At 44.7% G+C, this 23,673-nt stretch overlaps 1 protein-coding gene across 2 annotated transcripts in view; it reads right to left on the bottom strand.

Annotated features, from left to right (window-relative positions):
• RIPOR1 (RHO family interacting cell polarization regulator 1) overlaps positions 1-23,673 on the bottom strand; it is a 47,565-nt gene that overhangs the window by 15,209 nt on the left and 8,683 nt on the right. Inside the window, exons 2-12 of one of the 2 annotated variants that reach the window (XM_048515906.1) lie at positions 12,245-12,371; positions 10,597-10,749; positions 9,492-9,570; positions 9,052-9,075; positions 6,577-6,609; positions 5,232-5,411; positions 5,068-5,131; positions 4,748-4,791; positions 3,955-4,080; positions 3,706-3,854; positions 1,630-1,759 (exon numbers count right to left, since the gene is read on the bottom strand). In XM_048515906.1, the coding sequence (XP_048371863.1) occupies positions 1,630-1,759; positions 3,706-3,854; positions 3,955-4,080; positions 4,748-4,791; positions 5,068-5,131; positions 5,232-5,411; positions 6,577-6,609; positions 9,052-9,075; positions 9,492-9,570; positions 10,597-10,749; positions 12,245-12,371 (1,109 nt within the window). Of the gene's footprint in view, positions 1-1,629; positions 1,760-3,705; positions 3,855-3,954; positions 4,081-4,747; positions 4,792-5,067; positions 5,132-5,231; positions 5,412-6,576; positions 6,610-9,051; positions 9,076-9,491; positions 9,571-10,596; positions 10,750-12,244; positions 12,372-23,673 lie in introns of those variants that run through there. The other variant, XM_048515905.1, reaches the window with a different exon arrangement.

Raw genomic sequence — 23,673 nt, 5'->3', positions numbered from 1 at the left:
AAGTCCCTGCAAAGTATAGAACCTCTTTTCTCAGAAAAGCTGTTTTCCTCAGCTGTTCCTGCAAGGAAATGTCCCAAATTGGGTATTGTGATCTGCCCTAGTAACAGCACAACATTTCACAGATCAGCTCAAGGGGCCTGGAAGAAGGGGACACATCTCTCTAAAGCTGCAATTTCCAAAACCAAACTCAAGAAAACCAAGAACAACCACGTGAGCACAGGCTTGGTAGGTACAACTGGTTCTCTTCTATACCAGCAAAGCAAGGAAGGAATCTACTACTACAAAACGCAGGAAAAAATGCCCACACTGCATCCATCCTGCCAGCAGGGAATAAGCACATGACAACCAGGGCAGGCAGGTCGAACCACATGCTCACTACTGCCTGGTGACACAGGAAAGCACAGACCCCCCTGGAATAAATAAGCAGCACTCTTTTTGTCCTACTAAAGCAGGCAAAAGGGGAGTCTCAGGCTAACACACAGGAGGTGTGCACCTCTAAGGCAGGAAGCTATGCTAAGACGGGGCCACCACTTACAGAGTCCTGCAGTGCCCTTGTGCCGAGCTGCACAGAGGAGACGTCGCTGCATGAGCAGCTCCGGGGGAGCCTCTCCAGGAGGGTCTCCCGGAAAATATCCAGCAAAGCCCACCTTGGCTTAGGTGACATCAGCCGGGGAAAGCTCTTGGGCAGAGAAAGAGGCAAACGTCAGCACCAAGGGCTAAGTACTACCAATGTCTTCAGGGGTTGGTGCCGAAACCTCCCTAATTGTCGATGGGAATTAAGTTACTCTCGCCCACCACCCTGTCCAATCCCTCTCCATGTCTAGCAATCAGGCCTGCTGTTGGTCTCCAGAAACTCCGGCGGCTCTAATTCCAGCTATCCTTCTAGGGAGAAAATCCACTGTTCCTTCAGCCCAGGAACATAAAACTTTTCCCATCCTTAAATGCTAAGACAGCACTAGGCTCAAAGCCTCTGATCAGAACTCTGCAAGAGAAGGAAGTTCATTCATTGTGTTTAAAAAGAACAGACACTCATTTGCTGAAGACGTGGGCTAGATCAAAAGATCTGCCAGCAAAAAATATGTCCAGCACAAATAGCACAGGAGTTACAAGGATGATTTGTATCCCCGATGGTGGCTGGCAAATCTCATTTGGGCCAGAAGCTCAATAGGTAGCTTGAAGCAAACCATACATTCTTGATCCAAGCTCCACAGCAGTAATTTGTGGCCTGTGCTGTCCTACCTTACAGGATCATTGTAAAGATTGTCAAGGTAAATTTATTTAAAATGCTCCAAGCACTCTAAAAACTTTACAAGTATTCTGTGTATTTTTATTATGCTTGGACAGCCAAAGGACTGTGCTGTCCCAGCTTTCAAAAGGATGTAAAAGTAGACAAATGAACAAGAACATCTGCACAGAAACCAAGACTGGATAGTTGTACACCACATGAGTTTTGAAGACTGCTTCAGAGTCATAATGTAAAGTGAACATAGAAGAAAAATGTCACTGCACAGTGCGCTCACTGGGTTGTATACATTCTATGCCCTTAAGAGGTAAGAAGAGACAGAGAACCCCCATGTGCCTCCCCCACCCCATAACCCTGAACATCTCTTTTCCAAAGAGAGCACTCACATAAAAGGCCTGTTCACGCATTGAGGGTGTGTCTGGCGGGCTCTGGTTGTACATGGAGAATCTCTTGTTGACCGAGGATGTCTTATTCACAGTGTTTGCGGACGATGGTTGGTCTTCCTTGTCGAAGGGACTGAATAAAGGAATGCAGAGTGAGAAAGGCTGGCCTCTTCTGTCTTGCAGTACAAAGGAAATATATGGAAAGGAAATCTAACATATTCCTTAGCCCCCTCTTAGGCTCATTCCGCACATGCAGAATAATGTACTTTCAAACTGCTTTCAGTGCTCTTTGAAGCTGTGCGGAATAGCAAAATCCACTTGCAAACAGTTGTGAAAGTGGTTTGAAAATGAATTATTTTGCGTGTGCGGAAGGGGCCTTAGGTTCCACTGATATATCATGCAAGTTGCATTCAGCTCCATTGTTGCCGGTCATGGTTAGAAGCTTCCTGGCAAGCTATACTGTGCCTCAAATAAAGATGTTAGCACGGTTGGTTGAGGTGCAGTGGTTAAGAAAACTGTATGCTTCCGCATAAAAATGTAGTTCCTACGGAATATGAGAATTATCATTCATTCCTATGTACTGCCTTTGTCAAAACTATTATCTTGTGCATTATTGAACATGGTACTTTGATACAAGAGCATTTATAGTCAACTGAAAGGACATCATCAAACTTTCTAACAGATGAGGGAAGTAGGGCTGGGTATGCACCAGGACCCACACAGAGCATTCTACAACAAAGGTCTGGCATATTGAGTTCTGTGGCAGAGGAATATACAATCTACTAACTTTTTGGGGGGATGAGACCGGGTATCGAATAAAAAAAAACCTGGTCATGGGCTAACTTGTTTGGCATCATGCCAAAACTGAAAAAACCTCCAGCATAAATGGCCACCACCCTGCTTCCAGGAGATGCTATACCATGAAGGCAGGAGAGAGACCAAACACGCTAGAATTTTAGGACAAAGCAATATATCACATGACTCTGTAGTCACTCCATGGGCTGCCCATCAGTTGTCAAGTCCAGTTCAAAGTATTGGCTGTCACGTACAAAGCCCTCCAAGGCCTGGAACCCTCATGCCTGCAAGACCACCTCTGTGCCGCCCACCACGACAACCTTGCTCATCTGAACAGGGTCTTCTGAAGGTGCCACACTGCAGATGAGCAAGACTTCCTGTTCATGCTCCTTTTCTGTACTGGCCCCCACCTGATGGAACAGCCCACCAAAAGAGGGTACAAAGCCTCTCTATGCTCCTGGTAATTCACCAACGATGTGAAAGAGAATTGTTCAGGAGGATATTTTTATAAAGGAAATAGGACTACATCATAACAGTATGGCCCAGGAAAATAGACTATATTTCTACTGATGTGGTTAAACAAGGCAGAAAAGACATTATATCATGTTTAATACCTATGCTTTGTTCAGATGACACTTCTGTTACAGACTTCTACAAATTCCTGGTCTTATTACATTGATTATTAGATGCATCATCCTATTAACTGCACTGATTGAAAACATGTGTTGGTTAAAGTTCCAGCCCAGCCCAAAGGGCCAAGCTTTCTATTTCCAAGGAAGAGTTTGGGAGGGATGGGGATTAACACAAGAGAACATTTGAAAACGTGACTTTGTATTGTCAAGCGGTACAGTTTGCATCACTGCAAAACTCTACCACCTCATGTTGCTGGGTGTGCAGACCAGACCCAAGCTAGTGATTAGTGGTGGGAAGTATGAAGGGAAGGTCGGAGTGGGGCAAGCTCAGTTACCTCACTTAGCCAGCTTCCTTTAGAAAAGCAGAGTGGAGCTGGAAGGAAGGGACAAGAGCTACGATATTACATAATACCACCGTGGCCTGCAACATTTCAGGCATCTCCACAGTTACCCAACAGCATTTCTTCATGGCTTATCAATGGAGAAACAGAGTAGGCCAAATGCTTTTTATATGCTTCTGGGGTTTTTACTGGCTGGTTTTAACGGTTAATGTTGACGATTTCACCTTTTACGTTGTGAGATGCCATAAGCATGTATCTGAACTGAGAGCATACATTAAAAAGTAAAGAAATAGGTGCCTCTGAACACTCACTTCCAGTTCACCTCCAGGCTCAGCTTGATGGTGCCCAGGTCGTTGATGTCCACAGCCACCACCTGCGGTAGAGCCGCAAACAGATCCTTGGTTTCGCAAGAGACGTTCCCCACCACGACGTGACTGGCCAGGCTCTTGAGCTCCGTCACCTGGGAGGAGAAAGGAAAGGGTGGAGCCCATGAATATGGAAGGGCCCAGCCAGCCTCCCTGGTGAAAAGGGGCGGCCTAGGCCAGGACGGTGCTAGTTACCTTGATGGACAAGAATTCAGTGATGAGGGGGAGGAAGATCATCTCCTCGCTGTCCCACACTTGCTTGTTGTTTGCTTCGATGCGACCCCGCAGCTTCCATCGTTGGCGCCCGTACTTCATGAAGATCTGCCACAAAGAGGGGTGGGACACTAGAGTCAAACTGGGCAAACTAAATAACAAGCAGCTCTCTCACGTGCATTCATTCGTTTTGGAAAGTTTATAATGCTGCCTTCTCCAGAGAACGTGATCAAGGCCGTTTTATAAAATAAAAAAAATGACAAAATCATAAAAACAGCACAAAAACCATTATCTTTGTTAAGAAAAACAGCATTAAACACACACTGAGAGCTTAACAGCAACATACAACATCTGTAGTTAAAATTAACACTTGGCTGAAAGCTCCTTTGGATACATTTGAGTGGGATTCCGAGTAGACCTGCTTAGATTTATCCCCTGGTCACCTAAATTGAGTCTCATAAGAAAGTTCCCAGAATAGAAACAGACAGTAACAACCATTTAAATGATCAATCCTGTCCCAAAGAAATACTTTGGTGTGATTCAGCCTGCCAGAATGTCCCCGGAGCTAGGTGTGAGGATAATATGAAAAAGGGTCCAATTCACCCTGGCTGTTACCAAGCAATACTTCAAGCAGAGAGAGAGAGTCCTCCCTACCATCTCAAACCACCTCAAACAAACTTGTTCAAGCACCAGCCAAGAACTGTTGGATCTCTACCCCATCACCTAAGCCCTTTCCCCAGCAACATGAACCGAACCCTAACCGTTCTTCACAAACCTCATATTGGTCCCCAGCACAGAGTCTAGCGAAGCCGGCCAGCCCTGCAAGAGAAACAGAGAAAAAGTAACGGCAGGCAACCCAGCCTCCTCAAAGCTTTTATGAACCAGAGTCAGTGGAGCAGAAAAGCAGCTGGCGAAGAAGGTGTTAAGTGTTAAAGAGCTCTCCTTTCTTTCTCCTTCCCAACATTCAAAATTACACCCAAGCTGTGTTTTTTATTACAAAATGCCTGCCAGCGCATTCTATAACAGAAGGGCTGTCAAAATGTCCACAGGTTTGTGCGTGACATCCAGTACGCCCACCAATCAGGGACTCAGTACCTTTCATCTTGATGTGGAACTCTCCCAGATGACCCTCCAGCTCACTTTCCAACAGGCACATGTTCTGTCAAATAAAGACATCAAACAGCAGCCTGTTAAATGCCACCAGCTGAGAAATCCTAGCTTGTGGTGCCTTCCCTCCTCCTTTTCCCATCTTGGCTTACCTCTGTGTACTCTTTGTAACCTTTGCTGGCTTCGGCCAAACTCTCACGGGCTTCCTTGCTGCCGGGCGAGGCAGCAGTGTAGGCCTTGACCATATTATGGGCCCCGTCCCGGAGCCGCCGTTGGATGCAATAGGCCTCATAGAGCTCATCTATCTTTTTTCCAAAACAAAACAAAGAATCCTCTGCAGTCAAAAGGAGAAGCCACAGGGCTGACTAAGCAGAATGTGAGGCTATGTCAAGGTCAGTAGAACCAGAATGATGCAGTGGTTAGTGTGTAAGACCCAGGTTCAATTCCCCACTCTGCCATGGAAGCTTGCTAGCTGACTGCCGATCTGTCCCACGCTTTCAGCCTAACCTACCTCACAGGGTTGTTGGGAAGAGAAAACAGAGGAAAGGAGAACGATATCGTAAGCTGTTTTGAATCCCCATCATGGAGAAAAGTAGGGGCACAAATGAATAAATGCTTAAAACATATCAGATGGCAACTGAGCCATAATTTTTGCAAATGTTCGTCATATGGCTGCGATTGCGCAGCACTGCCAGACACACAGCCACGATGAGAGGTTGACTTATGAGATGGACTCAGTCCTTAGAACTAAAATAGAAGCTGGCGGATGATCTTGTAATTCCGATAGACATCTTTAAAAAAAAACTTTCTCAGAGGAACTAGAGTGCAATCTGACACCATAGGCACCACCTATCTACCCGCTGCACAGAGCACTGAAAATGCTCTGATGAGAACATCATGCTTGAAAACATCTCCCCATTCACCACCACTGTATTTTATAACATCCAGAGGGGTGGATTGGGAATTGGAACCCAGGTCTCCCTAGTTGTAGTCTCTAACCACTGCATCATGCTGGCCTTCTCCCCCATTAGTGCAGAGGGCATAATATTAGACCTGAGGGTCTAATATAATCCAGCAATGAAACAGCAATAATCCAGCAATAATAATCCAGCAATGAAACAGGGATCCTTGAGCAAAGCTCAAGTAGGCATGGTAAAATCATGGCTCTGTGTATTCACCAAGGGAAGAAATCACATCATGACATTCAAATCTCTTTTCCAAGCAAATATTCAGTCCTTATTGCATGACATGCTCATCTACACGCTGCAATATGTCCCCACTCCACCCCGCACCCTGTGCTGCCTCTTAAGGAGCAGAGCTAAGTGTTTCAAAACATACATGCAAATCTGCTCGGATTGCATAATTTACAGAAGGTCACAAATATAGAGCTTCTTGTTTCTTGGTGCAGAATTTTCTTTCATGTTACCCAACTCAGCCAGAAAATGCTAGAAAAGGTTACACCTTGCATAATGGAATCAGAGTCCTAGTCGGTAGCGCCAGGAACCCGTTCATATTATTTGCCTTGACTTGCTGTGGAATTAAAACACACACACACACACACACACACTCATCAGTCTGAGAGCAGAAATGACCGGCAAAGAATGCAGGGCCCTTGGAAATCCTTCATGTTCCCAGCCTGCCTCTCATAGGGCTCTGGTTGCATTCATAAGAAACAGCAGCAGTTTAATGGTTTGCTGATTGTGGAGGGACAAATTCATGAGGTTGCTCATGTCCCCAGGAAAGGAAATGCAGTATTTAAATCAAGATTAGATTAGGATAGGCTCAGGTCTTCGTTGAGCAGGGGGTCCCCAACCTTTTTGAACCCGTGGGCACCTTTGGAATTCCAACACAGTGTGGTGGGTGCTGCCATAAAATGGTTGCTGTAGAAAGTGCAGCCAACCACAAAATGGCTGCAGCAGGTTACCTTTGGTCACATCATGAAAATCCTTGTGCTGTGATGGCAGCTGCCAAAGCAACATTTTTGAAAATCCATACCACCCATCAGATCTCCAGTGGCCAATCAGAAGGGCCCTTCTGGCCCCAACTCCACTTGATGAGCACCAGGAAAGAGGTCAGCAGGCACCCTGGCGCCCTCAGGCAATACACTGCGGATCCCTGTCACAGAGCATCTCTGGGGTAAGGGGACAAGTGGAGCCGCAGTTATATCCAGAAAAGGTTCCGATATCACCTACACTGATTGGCAGAGTCTCTTTACAAATCTCCTAGTTATGGTACCCCAGATCCTTTTGGCTGGGGCAGCTGGGGCTTGAAGCTGAGTCAAAGCACACTACCATTGAGTCATGGCCCCGCCTCAAAGTAGGTGGAGCTCTTCCGCTGTCAAATAGTCTTGCAAAGTTGAAAGGAAAAGGAGGAAATGGGCCAGACGGGGAGGAAAATATGAATGAAATCCTCTATTAAGAACTGTGCTGCATGCTTTTTTGTTTACTTAGAACAACATCAGCCATTTGCCTGCAGGAGTGGGTGAGGAGGGAGAGAGAGAAAACACAACTGTACAGCATCTCCTTGGCAAAGTCCCAGGTTCGGTCAATGGGCAGCCCCACCTTTGTTTATTTGGCGACCCTTTCTTGCATCTCTCTGGCAAAGGAAGAACCTATACACTCTTCTGCTCGCCAGAAAGTCTTCAGGGAGTGACTTCCACTTAGTCACAGCTGAGCCAAAACTGTAAGACCGTAAAAGGAAAACAGTGCAAGGTGTTGACAGAAATGGTTTTCCTCTTGATTAACTGCATTTGCTTGTCCCATCTCAAACTAAGACAGATTTCAGATTGGAGACAAAAGTGTTTTGAGAATTGTGACTGGTTGGGGGTGGGGGGGGGGGGAGAAGACGCTTCACTCTCCGTGTTCATGTACTTTTGGTCTACTTTCATCTCTTGTAAAGAGTTTGTGTTTTGAAAAACTTGTGAAACCTGTTTACCAGAAACAGAAGGTAGGCTATATGTACGTTAAACCATCTTCAGCTCTCTGTAAAACTATCATCTATTTCCGCTCCTACAGCTATATTAAGCGAGCCATGAAATGCCATATTACTTCCCGCCACTTACATGTAAAAATAAAAAAAGATGTTGCCAGTCGGAGCACAGCTGCTTCACCTTTCCCCCTCTATAGTAATTTTGCAGATCACGATCCTGCTTTTTCCTTGCAGTAGGAAGAAACGGAGTGAGACCCCATATCTTTCCTCCCTTAATCTATGAAAGCAATTCTGAGCTAGAAGATGATGAAGGGGAAAAAGAGTAAACAGCCCGCTGCTCTTCCAGTCTTGACTGCATTTTTCAGTTTGTCTTTTTAAGAACCCACTATTAAGGAAAGACATATCTCATCTAAGTTGGCATTTAGCTGTTGTCGAGAAGGGGGGGTGGGGCGCAGTGGATGAAGAGAGTCTGGAAACAACTGCAGAGGAAGAAGCTGACTGACTAGTGGCCATTGCTGAAGCCAACCAACCTCAGCATCTTAGCCAGAGAAGGGAGGGATATGAAGCAACAGTCCAGGGCTCCAGAAGCTGTGATGTTTTGCATTTGTGGGATAGAACAGAGGTCTCCAACATGGTGCCTGTGGCACCCACTGACACCTTTTCTGGGGCCAGCTGAATATTTTTAGGAAATGGGTGGGGCCAGGTAGGACTTTTGCCCAGCAAGGCTTCAGACGGGCGATGCAGATTTTTAAAAATGTTGCTTTGACAGCAGGTGCCACCACAACACAGCAGAATCTACACTGCATTAGTGACGTTAAGCTGCAGCAATTGTTTTGCGACTGGCTCTGCCTCCCGTGGCAGCCATTTTGTGACCGCAGTTTTGTTGCTGTACCCATCATACCATGTCAGAATTTTAAGTGTGCCCACAGGCTCAAAAAGGTTGGGGACCCCTGGAACAGAGAATACAATAGGCTGCCAGGGCCTAGCACACCCACCCACGAAGGCCCAGGTGAGCAATGCTCCCTTACCAGATCAAGGTCTTACCTTATCAAGGTCGTAGAGAAAGCCCTAGAGGAGAAAGGAGGGGAAAGTTCAGAGCAGAGCTCAGGAACAAGAAGTAACCACTAAGCATACAACACTGTGAATGACGACATTGACCCCTGCTGCTGTGTACGAAGGACAAGCCGACTGCTGCCCATAGCAGCGAAGGGTACCTCGGTTCTGGGGAAGGGGGTGAGGAATCAGAAAAGGCACTCTGCATATGGAGCGTTGATAGAGTCCCAAGCAAGCTCCCACTGGGTCTGAGCTGCTGCAAAAATAAGGGTCAGAGCAGGGGGTATGGCTAAGACGCGTGGTGCAAGCATGAGCCAGGTGTTAAATCAGAAGGCTCCAAAATTGCTTCTCCACTGTCACCAGTTTGGAACTGTGGAGCGTGCCCAGTGTGGGTTGGGAACGTTTTCTACTGGCAGCAAGCCTTCACTCACCAGGCGAGAATTCCTCTTGGACTCACGGATTTGGATGTTCAGTTTTTCCAGCTCAAGCTGATACACGTCCACATAAGCACTGCAAGGGAGAACTTAGATCAGCAAAAGGAACAAAGGCTTCACTGCAGACTTCAGGAATTTGGACAACCAGCGTCCTGGCCACCTATTCAGACACCTTGGATCTTTGCAGGAAATTATCGTTGGCAGAAAAGCCTGGGAAAGAAAGACTCCTCCTCCTCGCCTTGGCTTCCATATAGGCTATGCTGGTACAGCAATTGATAGCAAACAGAGCTTCTGGTTATGAGCTTTTCTGAGAGAACCACCCAATCAGCTGTCTCCAATCCTTGCAAGGAATTATCCTTGGCAGCAAAGCCTAGAAAGAACTCTCAACAGGCTATGATAATTGCAGCCATCTATGCCCATCTAGCTCTTCTGGGTCGCTGGCTTCTCTGAAGAAGCCAGCTGTTCAGCTGCATCTAATCTTTGCAAGAAATTATCCTTAGAAATGAAGTCCCGGAAAAGTCCTCCTTGTCTTGGCTTCCCAATAGGCCAGGGGTCTCCAACATGGCGCCCAGGACCACCAACACTTTTCCTGGAGTCCACCAAGGACTAGCAAGGCTTTTCATTGGCTGCGCAGATTTTTTTTTAATGTTGCTTTGGCAGCAGATGCCACCACAGCACTGAAGTTAAACTGTAGCAATCATTCTGTGGTTGACTCCACATCCTGCAGCAGCCATTCTGTGGGAGCCACTATGTTGCTGTGCCCACTGGGCTGTGTCAGAATTAAAAAAGGCTGGGGATCCCTGCAATTGGCTATGCTAGCACAGCTATCTGTATCAACTAGTCCTTTGGGCTTTTCTTAGTAAGATGTCAGTACAGATTGGGTTTCAGGAAAAATGTATTATCGTAGTTGCCCACATGCTCCCCTCCCAAGGGGGGCGGTGTAGATGTAATACTGCAACCTAAGGCAAGATATAATGATCTGTGCATAAGATAAATTGAATCACAGTTAAACAACATTTGTCATTCCGCCGCTACCTTCAGTGTAAAAATGGGCCCGGGGGGAATGGGGCAGGGGTTGGCCACAGGGTGCTGCAAGACTTACGTTATTCCTTTCTTAAGTGCTTCATACACTTCGTCGAGTCTCTCCGGCTGGGGCACCTTGGGCGGAGGAGATTTGTGAGACATTGAAAACATTCTACTGACTCTGGAGCTTGACTTCCTGGAGACTGTTGGAGTGCTGAATGCAGGGCAGTTCCTGCAAGATGAAAGAAGAGCCCCCATTGGATTGGGATCTTAAGAACTAGAAACTTGCTTTGATTTAAAAACAGAGGTGTGGTTTCAGAAGAATTGACTGTATTGTATGCTAGAGACTGTATCCAACCCTTTCAGTTGTCACCAGCTTTTAGAATTCTGATGACAATGTGGAAGCTTCAGACAAAGCAAGCGACACAAGTCAGATCTCAAACATTCATGGGTCCAATGGTATCAAGCCAAAGGGTGCCGCTCCCTCCGAGGTCTTCCAAGATGGAACAAAGAAGCCTGATACAATATTTTGAACCATTCTGACATTTTAAAACCATGTGACAAATCAAAATAGCAATTTGCCGAACAGTGTGAATAAACTTGAGGCACAATTCCGTTTAAAGGTTTTTGCCCATAACCCCACCCCCCTTCTACCCCGGTTCTAATCCTGATGACTGCAGGTGATTGAGATAGCATGTAATCAGCACCTTGGGACATCTCAGAGTCATGAAAGAAGATTAGCAGAGCTTACTCTTGCCAGATAGAGGTCATTTGCCAAGATTCCAGTTTTTCCACCGTGATGAGCAAATGCATGGAAGACAGAGGCTCATTCCGCACAGGCAGAATAATGCACTTTCAAACTGCTTTCGGTGCTCTTTGAAGCTGTGTGGAATGGCAAAATCCACTTGCAAACAGTTGTGAAAGTGGTTTGAAAACGCATTATTTTGCGTGTGCGGAAGGGGCCATAGATTTCAATCAGTTTTCAGCTCCAGAAGTTTTAAAAGGAAAAATGGAAGACTGCCTTTGATGGAATGGCTGGCAGTTAAATAGTCAGAAAGGCCCTGCTCCGTGAAAGTTGGTAGAAACAAAAGGAGACCCATGAAGTTCCTTCAGGTGCCTTCAGTATTCTACCTTTCCCCAATGTTGACTTCAGGAATGAATACAGAAAATACCCCTCACACAAAAGAACTAAACCCAAATACAGCTAATCAGTCAGCAGCAGCAAGAGAACTGTCAATCCACCCATTAAAACCTCTTTTATTTTGCAACAGTTTTAACTTGCCACTGAGGTAAATGTGAGTGGGTGCTTGGAAAATGCCTCTAGAGAAGGGTGCTACCACAGAGAAGCTCTTGTCTTGTGGCCTGGCCTCTGAAGTCTGAGGCATGCAGAACAGAGCCTCAAGTAATTTACCTCAAGTAAAAAAGTGAGATCGTGCTGAGAATCCCTTTCAGCTATTCGAACCCTACACCCCTCTTTGGATGTGTAGGTCAACAAGAGCTCAATGAGACACATCAAGGAAGAAAAAAAAAAGGAGATGCTAACAAAAAAATGTTAAGCAAACTAATTAGGGCTATACACATTTGTTTACCACTGTCAATCACTGGAGGAGAATGGGAAAGGAGAGAATTGTCACAGCTGAACTAGTCACTGAGCACCACACAACTCCAGGCCTCATTCTAAGTGTGCCTTGATCCTATCCAACCCAAGAAGTTTTCCCTGAGCCCACCTGAAGCCTTTGTCCTGGGTAGAATTGACGCCTGCAAATGATTGACTCCTATTGATCCTGACAGCCAGGTTGCGTCGCTGGGGCCGTGCCGAGAGCGACATTGTCGAGGTCCACCGGGAGGGTCTCCCTGCAAAGAGGAAAGCGGAACCAGGTTAGGTGGTGGAACACACAGTAAACACAAGGGGGGGGGGGGTAGACAACAGAACAGTCAAGGGGTCAGAGAAAAAGTGAACAGGGAAATCAATGCCCAACAGCTGAAAATAGTTTTGGAACAGGAATCAATCCTCCTTAACATGCCTTAACACCACCATCACTGAGTCATAAGCGTGGGACACAGAAAACATAACAGTAAGGTATCACCACATACTGAAGCTACAATATCTTTGCAAATGAACACAAGGGGAAAAATGAAGAGAGGAACATTTTTCAATGACACTATATGGGACTTCTAGTAAACAGGCATCTCCCACTCCTGTTTGGAATGAGCAACCTCTATCCTGACAGGATCATAGGAGAGGGTCTTGCATTCTGGGTAGGTGGATATCCTGTTTTCATGAACAGCAACATCCTCTGCTCAGTTCCTTCAATCCATGCCTCTCCCTCAAAATGACAAAGTGAAGGCAAGAAGAGATGGGGATACTGACTGTCCAGCGGTGGGTATGTATGGAACATCCCATGGACAAGCAATTTGGAAGCAACTCCCTCTTCCTTGCTCGCTCGCTCGGAATTTACAGAGCAAGAGGCTTAACCTAGCCTTCCAGGGACTGAACAAACCAAACAACCTTGGTGGTCTGTCTTAAGACACTATTGCCTACCTAGCAACTCTCCAAAGACTTGGCTAGAGAAGGGCTTTTCCCAGCAGCTGTCATCCGAGATCCTTTAACCAAAGGGGCAATGGTTTTTTATTTATTTATTTATTTATTTATTTGTTTGTTTGTTTGTTTGTTTGTTTGTTTGTTATTTATATACCGCCCTCCCCAAAGGCTCAGGGCGGTGTTACTATCCTGTGTGCAAAAAGGCTCAGGGCGGTGTTTACTATCCTGTGTGCAAAACATCTGCATAGCACTGAATCCCAGGTCCCAAAGGCACAACCGCCCTCTCCCCTCTCTGCCACAGAGGTTACAGCAATATTCAAAACAGCATCCTCAACCTCAGAGGGCAAGAAGGAACTTCAAGGACCTTTGTGTCTACTGGACGCAGAAAAAAAGACATACTGAGAACATCTTAAGGCAAAACCTCCATCTCTCTTGACTGCAGATCTTAGGTAATCCTTTCCAAAACCCACAAGGAGTTACTAGGCTGTTTACCTACAGGCACTCTGATTCCAATCTGTTCTCTTCCTAATTTACAATTTTTGAAAAATTCCCCCCTAATTTCTTAAATTTCACTATCTGATCATGTTTGCCTGGGATAACAGGGTGGTCAGAATTGGGAAGCCAATCTCATCTATCAGGTTTCTTTTCTATCTCGTCCTCTTTTCCCTCATATCTTTTTGGCAACTATTGGCTCCTATTCCCCAGGAAAGGTCTTTCCCCAGGAAAGTTGGCTAGTTCTTGGTCTTCACTGACCAAGCACTCCTAGAATTTTGCCTCCCTCCCGAAGAATGCCTCCAATTCTGGAACAACGAATCCAGTATTTACGAATGGCACACTCATGAATGGCAACCAGTCAAGATTAATGCCCAAAGCAATGTATCACCCAAGATCCAACAGTGATTACAGAGGCTAAATGCCGCAATGCCAAGAGCTTGGCTGAGAGGCAGAGGGAGTGGCTCCCAACTCTCTTAAAAATCTACTGCAGATGTCTGAATGGAAACTTCATGTATTTAAGACGACCGATTCGGCTGTTTTAAGAAAGAACCAGTCGTGGGAAGGGATCTGCAGACTGAATTCTGAGCTTGGATAAATTTGGATCCCATCTCAGGCATGGTTCACTCGTAAAAAAGAGGAACGAGGTGGCAAAGTCCCAAGGTGGTGGAATGTACTGAAATTGTGAAGGATCCGGGAGAACCAAACTCGAATACCCACTCTACCATGGAAGCTCACTGGGTGACATTGGGCTACTCACTCTCTTTCAGCCCAACGTAACTGTGAGGAGGGACTCTGGTTCAGTAGAAGAGCTTCTGCCTTGCATGCGGAAGGTCCTAGGTTCAAGCCATGCCACCTCCAGTTAAAAGGGGAAATGATGTGAAAGACCTCAGCCTAAAACTCTGGAGAGCTACTGCCAGTCTGAGGTAGACAACAATGACCTTGATAGACCAATGGTCTGATTCAGTGTAAAGCAGTTTGCCATGCATGTGCCTCATGGGGTTGTTGATGTGAGATAAAATGAGCAGAGGAGAACAATAATTGCATTACCTGTCTCATGCCTCTGCGAGAAATGAAATAAATGAAGGAACTAAACATACTGCCAACTGATTCGGGGTCTCCCATGGGGAGAAAAGCAGGGTATTAAATAGATAAGATAAACAAACAAGCTTTGGAATGCTCCTTCTAGTTAAATCTCCTCGCAAATAGACTACCAGCACTGTCAACAAAGAAAGAGGACAGAACTTTTCTCCCTGCGGCACTAGCCTTCCAACTGCATGGAGTCTTGCAAACAAAGAAACATTCGGCCTAAACCATGTCTGAACCAGACCAGACATCAACACAACCAGGCATCCCGGGAATAAGACACTCCCAGTCCTGACATTTCTGCAATGGGCATAGTATAATGAACTGCTTCAGCAGCTTCATCAAAGGAGTTCATTTTAACAAGCTAGAACGGGAGATAAGCCTTGAAGACTAGGCAGTTAAGCAGACAGAAATGTGTTGGTGCATGTGGAAATCAGGCACGCCAAGCTGGTTTTGCGGGAAGCATATATGGGAGCCATGTAACAGCTATGCCTAAGGCCTTCTGCTGGGAAGAGTCCTGCTCGTAGCTCTCTTAACAAAGTGGGGGACGAGGGTGCTGAACTGTCATGGATCCATGACAACCCTTTCCAGGTCACTCCTAGCTAAGAGTCACCCCTCGTCTTCTGGAGTTACAACCCGGGCCAATCTTTCCTGCCATGATATCAAGGTGCCCATTTTATTGGCAGACTTTCGCTTGAATACCTCTGCAATGGAATCACTGCCCTAAGTTACCACTGGTAAAGGCGGTTTAGGCGCAGAGCAAGCGGGCACACACCAAAAGCTCTTCAGGAGATCCTAACTGACTTATTCCGATTGCCACTTCTGATGGAATGTTGAAAGCTGTATGAGGTGATTTTACTTTCCCCTCCTGACTGCTCTTATGAGGCTGGATTGGGCACTCTCAAAAGATTCCTTGAGGCTCATTAACAAGCAAATAAAGATGGAACGTTTATTTACAGAATTACAAGAATGTAAGTTACAGAGATAGTTACGCTGTTCTTTTTCTTTGGCAGGAATACTTTGATAAATCTTTTAGTTGCTACAGATAGTTCTTTGACTCAGTTTTGATATAATTTCTATAAAACTACTTTCTTCAGGGAAAATCTTTCTTTCACAGATCTAGACAAATAACTCCTTTCACTAAAGAATAGGCACACTGGACTTTACAGAGCACGCTCTGAGGTATCTCACCTGAAACCCACTCCTGGGTCTGTTAATTAATTAGCACACACCCTCAGAGACTTCACTGTCCCATATCTAGGTTTTTCTCTGCAGGGACCTATAAGCAAGCCCTCCATGTGTTATAAGCACTGCCTCTGTGATGATGTTTCCCTTTGGACTGAGGGTCAGGTATCACACACAGCCTGACCGTTCCCAGTCCTTCACTAAAACTGTCTACACAGCCCCCTGAGCAGCAAAGCTATCTTCCTATGAACATCCACCCTCTGGCGTTTTATAGACAGCTGAAGTCCCAGCCAGCCAATCAGGTGGAGCTCTGGTTTAACTCCTTAAATTCTCTTTCTGTGCCAGAACTGCGCTTTAAAATTAACCCCTAATTCAGCAGTCCATCACAACCTCCTATTTATCCTTCAAATCTTCTTCCTGCTGCTGGCAGTCCCTGTCCTAGGCAAAGGCCAGTTCTAATTCCCAGGAAGCACACCTGGCTATCTCAGTTCAGCGGAAAGGAAGAGAAATAGCCTCTCAAGTCAGTACTTCGGCAAATACTAATTTCCTGTCCAAGCATCTGCTGACATTCACAAACAGACTTAAGATGCCTTGAAGTTCAACAACACCCCAAAAGAGACGGCTCAACCACTGAATCCCAGAATCAACACAAGATATGATCAGTGGATTCTGCCCCCAAAACCGTCCAAGTTTGTGCTCAACAATTTGAGTTGCAGGTGCTGCAGCCCCAACCTTCAAAGGAACAGCTCAGAACCAGCCTCCTACAGAACACATGGAATGGATGTCAATTTCTGAGAAATGTATGGAATAGGATTGGTATCCTACCCTTCCCCTCAGATTGAGCTGCCTAGAAACGGGTTTCCCTGTTTCACCCTCACAATAACCTGGTGAGGAAATCAGATTAGGAGGGAGGGGGGTTCTTTGTTTACAATATTTATAGAACACAGAAAGTTATATATAGGCCATTTACAAGAACTTAAACTGCAAATGAAAAGAGAAACAACACAGCTAAATAAAGCAAAAAAACTTTCCTCAATATAAAAGCACTTTTATGATGGTGATCTTTCCGGTAAAGTATTATTCAAGAGGCAACTGCTCATTTTCCTCTCTAGTATTAATTTTTATCATCTCTTATCTTGCAGAGTAAACACTTTATCTTTTATTTTGTCCTACTGTTTTAAAACTACAACAAAGTATGATAAGACACAAACAAGAAAGCTAAGAGCACATGAAGAATGGAAACTCTCCATTAAATCCCAAACATTTTACTACAGATGGAGGAGAGGGAAGAACATAAATGGACATTCCAGGGGGAGAATGCTGAACAAATTGAGATTTGGTCCCAAATCCAGCCACAGCTACTGTCATGGGCGATAAATTCAAGTCCACCTGGTCTATTACGTCACAATATATTGGAAACAGTTGTACTGTGAGCCGCCTCGAGCCCTTTGGGGGTGAGGCGGCCTATAAATCCAATAAATAAATAAATAAATATTTTATCTATTTATTATTTACTTCATTTATACTCCATTTCTCCCTCCCCAAAGCAGCTTACAACATCCTCCCCTCCTTCGCTTCATTCTCACAGCCACCGAGTAAGGTAGATTAGACTGAGACAGTATGACTTGCCTAAGGTCACTCAGCAAACTTCTCTGGCAGAGTGGGGAATCGAACCTGGGTCTCCCAGATCCTAGGCCAACCCTAAACACAACACCACTAAACCTCAGTCCACATCTTTAACAGGCCGGCTCATTGCTCAAAGTAGTATACTTTCGTTCGGGTACCCTCCACACACGAACACACTGGCCAGAGTTTTCGTAACAGCTCACACTCACCTCGGAGGAGCCTTTCCAACAAGACCATGAACCTCGAAACCCCATGCCTATCTAAGGGCTGGAGATCTACCAAAGAAGGTCCGGAGGCAGGAGGGTGCTGAGCTCCCTTGGAACACTGACAAGCAGTCGGTGTGTCGTGCCCTGGTGGGATAAGCTCGTCCTCTGCCAGTCCTTGAGACATCTCTTTGACTTCTCACAGCGTGGAACTGGTAACCAAACTATGGGTGAGCCAGAAGCTGCTAAAAGTCACTTACCCTCTTTCTCGTGACTGCCCCCAAGTATGTTGCCTCAAGCCCCAGCTCTTCCAGCCTGCACCTAGATTTCCTGCTGAGCTGGACAAATGCTTGCTGGAGAAGAGCAGCAGCTGGCACTAAGGTGGAAACCACAGGCAATGTTTGACGGGTGGAGCAAGCAGGAGTCTCCATAATTAATTTATTTGGTACATGGCACTTTCAGCACGGCCTTGTTCCCCAGGTTTGGCACTCCACGCTGGAGCTTTGTTCCCCTTAACTCTGCACCACAGCAAGTGAAATTCTGTAACTTGTAAAATTTACACAGTGTCGCTGAATGATTCCGTCTGTGGCTCTAGTGGTCGGAGAGAAAGCTTTAAGCAAGGTACTGAAGCCCTAACCACTGGCAATTCTACTCAGCCTCAGAAGTTTTCAGCAGTTGTGTTTCACATACACTTTCACCTTCTTTGGAACCATAAAGAACAAGAAATGTTGGAGTTTTTGTTTTTCAGGGCTGAGATTTGTAAATAGTTAAGTTGTGCACCGTTCTGACCTGGATGGCCTAGGCTAGCCCAGTCTTGTCAGATCTCAGAAGCTAGGTAGAGTCATCTGTGGTTGGAACTGGGATAGGAGACCATCAAGGAAGTCCAGGATTGCTACACAGAGACAGGCAACGGCAAACCACCTCTGTTCACCTCTTCTCTTGAAAACCCTACAAGGATGCCACCAGTCAGCTGTGACTTGGTGCCATTTGCCACCACCAAGTTCTGTGCCTAATAAATGTTCTGGCTTTTTATGTGTTCCAAATAATTACAGCATGCCACGCACAATACATCGAGGCACAAAACCTGTCCACAAGCCCTATTTATTTATTTTGCTGATTTATAGTCTGCCTTTCTTACAGACAACTCAAGGCACATTACAAAGAATGAGAGACAAAAATGAAATCATACGACATAAGAAATAATAATTATATTAAATAAATTATGAGAATTTGCCATTATGATTGATGTTTATATTTTCTATATATTCTGAGGAAAACTCTGGAAATGTATAATAGCAAACAACTATTCATCAATGCTGTATATTAATTTATTTAGCACTGTTCTAATTGATATCAAAAATAGCCAAAATGGATAACTGTTTTAAGATTGTCACATAATATAATATGTACAATTTTGTTTCCTCTCTGCCTTTAGAATTATAATGATGATAAGATTCCGTTTTCTTTTTCTGTTATATTAATTTTCTGTTACATTAATTCTGTTACACTAATTTTTATTAATGAAAGAACAGAACATCCAATGAATAATGCAATAGGATAACGAATACAAAATTAAAAGACCACATGAGCAACAATAAAAGCAGCAAACCGACTCAGGTAGAGGTTTCATGTGATCAATACAGAATGGGGAAATATAAGGTATAAAGACAATAGCAATAAAAAGCAGCCGATACGTACAATAACAGATAACACCACCAATCACTGCAGTGGACTATAGATCTATTCCCATATGAAAGATATAGCTCTGATTCAATCATAAGAATGTCCTCCTGAATATTTTGCTGAATGATATAACTTCTCAGGCAGGATGTCCCACAAGATGGGAACCACCTCAGAGAACGTGTGCGAACACCAGTTGCTGATCGTGCCCATCTGCAAAGGAGAACCAACGAAACATGCCTATACAAAAGGCCAAGCGAAAGATTACAGAAAAGCAAAATGAGAGAAAGCTCACTATATTACATAATTCATTCCAAGGTTATTTTCCCAGACATACAGAGAAAAAAAAGGTGGGGGATTATCTTATATTCACAGACAAGTTACAGTGATATCCACTACAAAACTTTTGTGAGCGTATAATTTTTTAAAGAGAGGCATCTTCTTCCTGTCAAGTAAACACAGTGACTCGTGATGGCTGATCAGAGGAAAGGGAAGGATGGAGGCCAAGGAAAAAAATTTGTTCATACATTGGCAAGATTTGGCACCGTTTGATGGAACTACAGCAGACATGGAACAGAATTCCCTGCATGGGGCTCAAAGAATTAGTCTCTAATCTAGGGTTAGAGCAAGGCAGTACACAGGAGACAAAGTCTTGATACACAGTAAACGCTCACACTAAAACACACAGCTATTTAGGGAACTGCTACTTTGAATCTAGCAAAATCTGCAACAGAACATCATTGAGGACACCCCTTTATCCTTGCAGAAGAGGAGCTCTAGGGAACTCCAAAGTTTGCAATCTTGCTTACATAACAGATCCAGCTAAAAGGTATGGTTCAGAATGTTTTGTCCCTATCTCTGCATGGCTTTTCTGTACCTGTGGGAGGGAAGGAGGCAAAAGGACTCCACAGCACAAATGGCAAACGTTCACCAAGACTGATATACTCATAGCCAATAGTACAGTCCGCCAGTTCACAGCTTATAGCCCAGTGGAGGAAAACAAGAGTGGAGCCTGAGCTCTCCTTAAGAGTGCTCAAAACCCCACAGACATGAACAGTGGCCAACCTAAGCTAGACAACATCAGCACCAGCCAATAGGAACAGCAGCATTATTCAGCAGAGGATCTTGGCAAGTTGAACACCACCACAATGGCTCTTAGGCCGCAAGCACTTCAGAATAGCATCATGGAAGCTAGGACTGAGGTTTCTTCACAGTCAAAAATGCCACACAGTTCAGAACATAAGAACATAAGAACATAAGAAACTAGCCTGCTGGATCAGACCAGAGTCCATCTAGTCCAGCATTCTGCTACTCGCAGTGGCCCACCAGGTGCCTTTGGGAGCTCATATGCAGGATGTGAAAGCAATGGCCTTCTGCTGCTGCTGCTGCTTCTGAGCACCTGGTCTGCTAAGGTATTTGCAATCTGAGATCAAGGAGGATCAAGATTGGTAGCCATAGATTGACTTCTCCTCCATAAATCTGTCCAAGCCCTTTTTAAAGCTATCCAGGTGAGTGGCCATCACCACCTCCTGTGGCAGCATATTCCAAACACCAATCACACGTTGCGTGAAGAAGTGTTTCCTTTTATTAGTCCTAATTCTTCCCCCCAGCATTTTCAGTGCTTGGGTGTCCCCGTGAAGCCAGCCTTGTGATAAGATCCCAACTTCAAGACGGACTCCATCAGTCAATTTTTGTACAAGGTAAATACAGTAAACGATAAAACATATTACAGAGTCAAACATAGTAAAACTGTAGAAATGTATCTAAAAGGAATAAAAGCAAAACCTACAGGTAAAAAGGAAGCTAGGGGCACAAAAGGTATTGGGGGAGGGAATAAAAGAAACAGAATAAAAGCATAAATACTAACGAAGAATAAAAACTTTAAAACTATAAAAGGGGGAGAGACATAATAAACAATAAAACGGGTCAGTCTCAGTCGGAGTCTAGGGAAACTGGGCACAATTGAAATTATGAAGAGCCATAATCCCAGCAGGGTCCTCGCAGATGGCCCTCTGTTGCCACTCTTTAATCAGACTGCAGAGAGGTGTCCTGCCACACCTACCCACTGACTCTCAGCAGGTATTTACAGATGGCAGGTGAGGGTGCCAGGGCCAAGCCAGCACAATTCAGTTGGTTGGTCCTATCAGGAAGAGCAGTGCCACAGTCACCCGGCCAGTGCCAAGATGCCATTGCCAAGGGAAAAGCAGTAAGGAGACCAGTTATCAATGATCTCATTCACAGCCTTTTCAGACAAACACAAGATTCTTTACAGGATGTCGGCCAATCCCAGTCCAGAAAATGCAAAGCAAAATTCTTGGGACTGCAGAACACAGAAGCTTAACGTGGATGAGATGAGAAACACTCACCAAGGGGATGCGCTCAGAGGGTACGTCAAATCCACCCAGGTCTTTGGAGCGTAGAAACTGTACAGAATTCTGAAGGGATACTCTGTATCGCAAGTATTTCCCTTTCCCTGAGGGGCAGGGCTCCACTCTCACATTCCTAGCATTTCAAAGATAATCAGCAACTGGTACTGCTAACAGCAGAGGCGGGGAGTCCAGGAAGTACTGCCAGCACACTATGACAGGTGAGCCAGCTCCCTGCTCACAGGGAAAGGCCATTAGGCAGGAACAGAGTTGATACTATAGGCCATTTCATAACATTTCCCTGTTTGTGTTTAATGACATGTGCAAGGAAGTGGACAGGGGACAGATAAAAAGGAATCTTTGGGAGTTTTCTTTCCAGACTTTAGAGGTGGGCACATTTAGCCACCCTATGACACACCGAAATCAACTCAAGAATTGTTAAATATAAAACCAGCAGTGGTATCAGGTTCCCCCATCACAGGATGAAAACAGGAGAATTCCAGTGAATTTCAAGTCAAATATTGCTCAACCGTGGTCAATTGTTATTTAGCTTTGGTTAAATATTGGTGACTATTCCATGAAGCCAAGAATTGCATTGTGAAAAGGCTTTCCCCTTTTTATGACATTTAATTTGGATGCCATTTGTTAGAAAGGTCAGGATAGAGGGCTGCTTGTTCCCTGCTCCCGGCAGCTGTGGGCCTAGGGTTGTATCTGACCGACCAAGGTTCCAATGCCTGCTGTTTGTTTTTAAATTTTTTATTGTATCATTTGAATTTTACATTTTATACAAGTATCCTTCATCATACATTTTCACACAATACATTTTCCCCCTTTTTTCCCTTCCCCCGTTACATCTTCTTCATAATTTTATCACACAAACAGCAGTAAGTTCATTCTCTTCTCCCATATTTCTTCATGTAGCCTCTTCTCTCATATTTCTTCATTGACTCGAGCTTCTTTCATCCAGTCCACATATGTTGTCCATATCTTCAAAATTTCATTCTGTTTACCTTGCCACAATTTATTTTTGTTGTTATTATATCGAAAATATCTAGTGTCACTTGTTCCCAGATATATTCCAACCATTTCTGAATTGTCCATTTTTTCTTTTCTTTCCAGCCCAAAACTATTGTTGCATGGGCTGCTTTAATAATTATTTTATACATATAACTATATTTTTTATCCACCCTTCTATCCTCCATTTCACCCATGAACATTAAATGTTCTGCACTGATATCTCCCCTCTCAGGGTGCTCCTAACGCCATCCTGGTTTTCCCATCTGTTTGAGAATTGGAATTTGCACCAGCTGGACTCTGATTCTCCCAATCCCTTTCCCATCATTCAATTCTTCTTGCCATCAGTTCTCACAGCATTTTAATTAAGTCAGCGCTAACCTAAAGACTACTCAATTAAAGCACAACACAAAACCATCCCTTGGAGGTGCAAACAAAACCGGGAAGGTGGAATAAACAGGCATCGCTCATCACAAATGCAGACAAACCAGCAAAGTATGTTTATTCGCGGATACTTGGCTTGCCTGGAAAAACTCTTTGGCAAGGCAGAGAAAGGGCAACCCTATGGAATGGGGACACACAGGCAGAGACAAGAAGACGCTGTACCCCCGCTCCCCCGGCAATTGCTTTTTGTCTGAAGAACAGGGGCAGTTCTGGAATATGGAGTCATCAACACCAAGGAGTCTGAGACGTCTACCCATGCAAAAGAACTGGAGTAGCAAGGCTGTCTTAGAGCCTTCTCTTTATTTGTTTGCATTATTTATAGACTTGCCTTTGTCACTGAGACTCAAAACAAATTACACAGTGTAAAGCAATCAGTCAGTTGAGACATCTAGTAAGTAATGCAATAGAAATAGGATTACAGAAATCTTCAACAATGCGGAAAATATTACATAAGTAGAAAACAATGCAATGACAGCAAAATAATAAACAAAGCAAACAGATACGATATTCTGTACACA

The sequence above is a fragment of the Sphaerodactylus townsendi genome, linkage group LG14 (genome assembly GCF_021028975.2).
Source record: "Sphaerodactylus townsendi isolate TG3544 linkage group LG14, MPM_Stown_v2.3, whole genome shotgun sequence".
Lineage (NCBI taxonomy): Eukaryota > Metazoa > Chordata > Lepidosauria > Squamata > Sphaerodactylidae > Sphaerodactylus > Sphaerodactylus townsendi.
The sequence above is the reverse complement of the archived record's forward strand: the minus strand, read 5'-3'. Positions and strand labels throughout refer to the sequence as shown.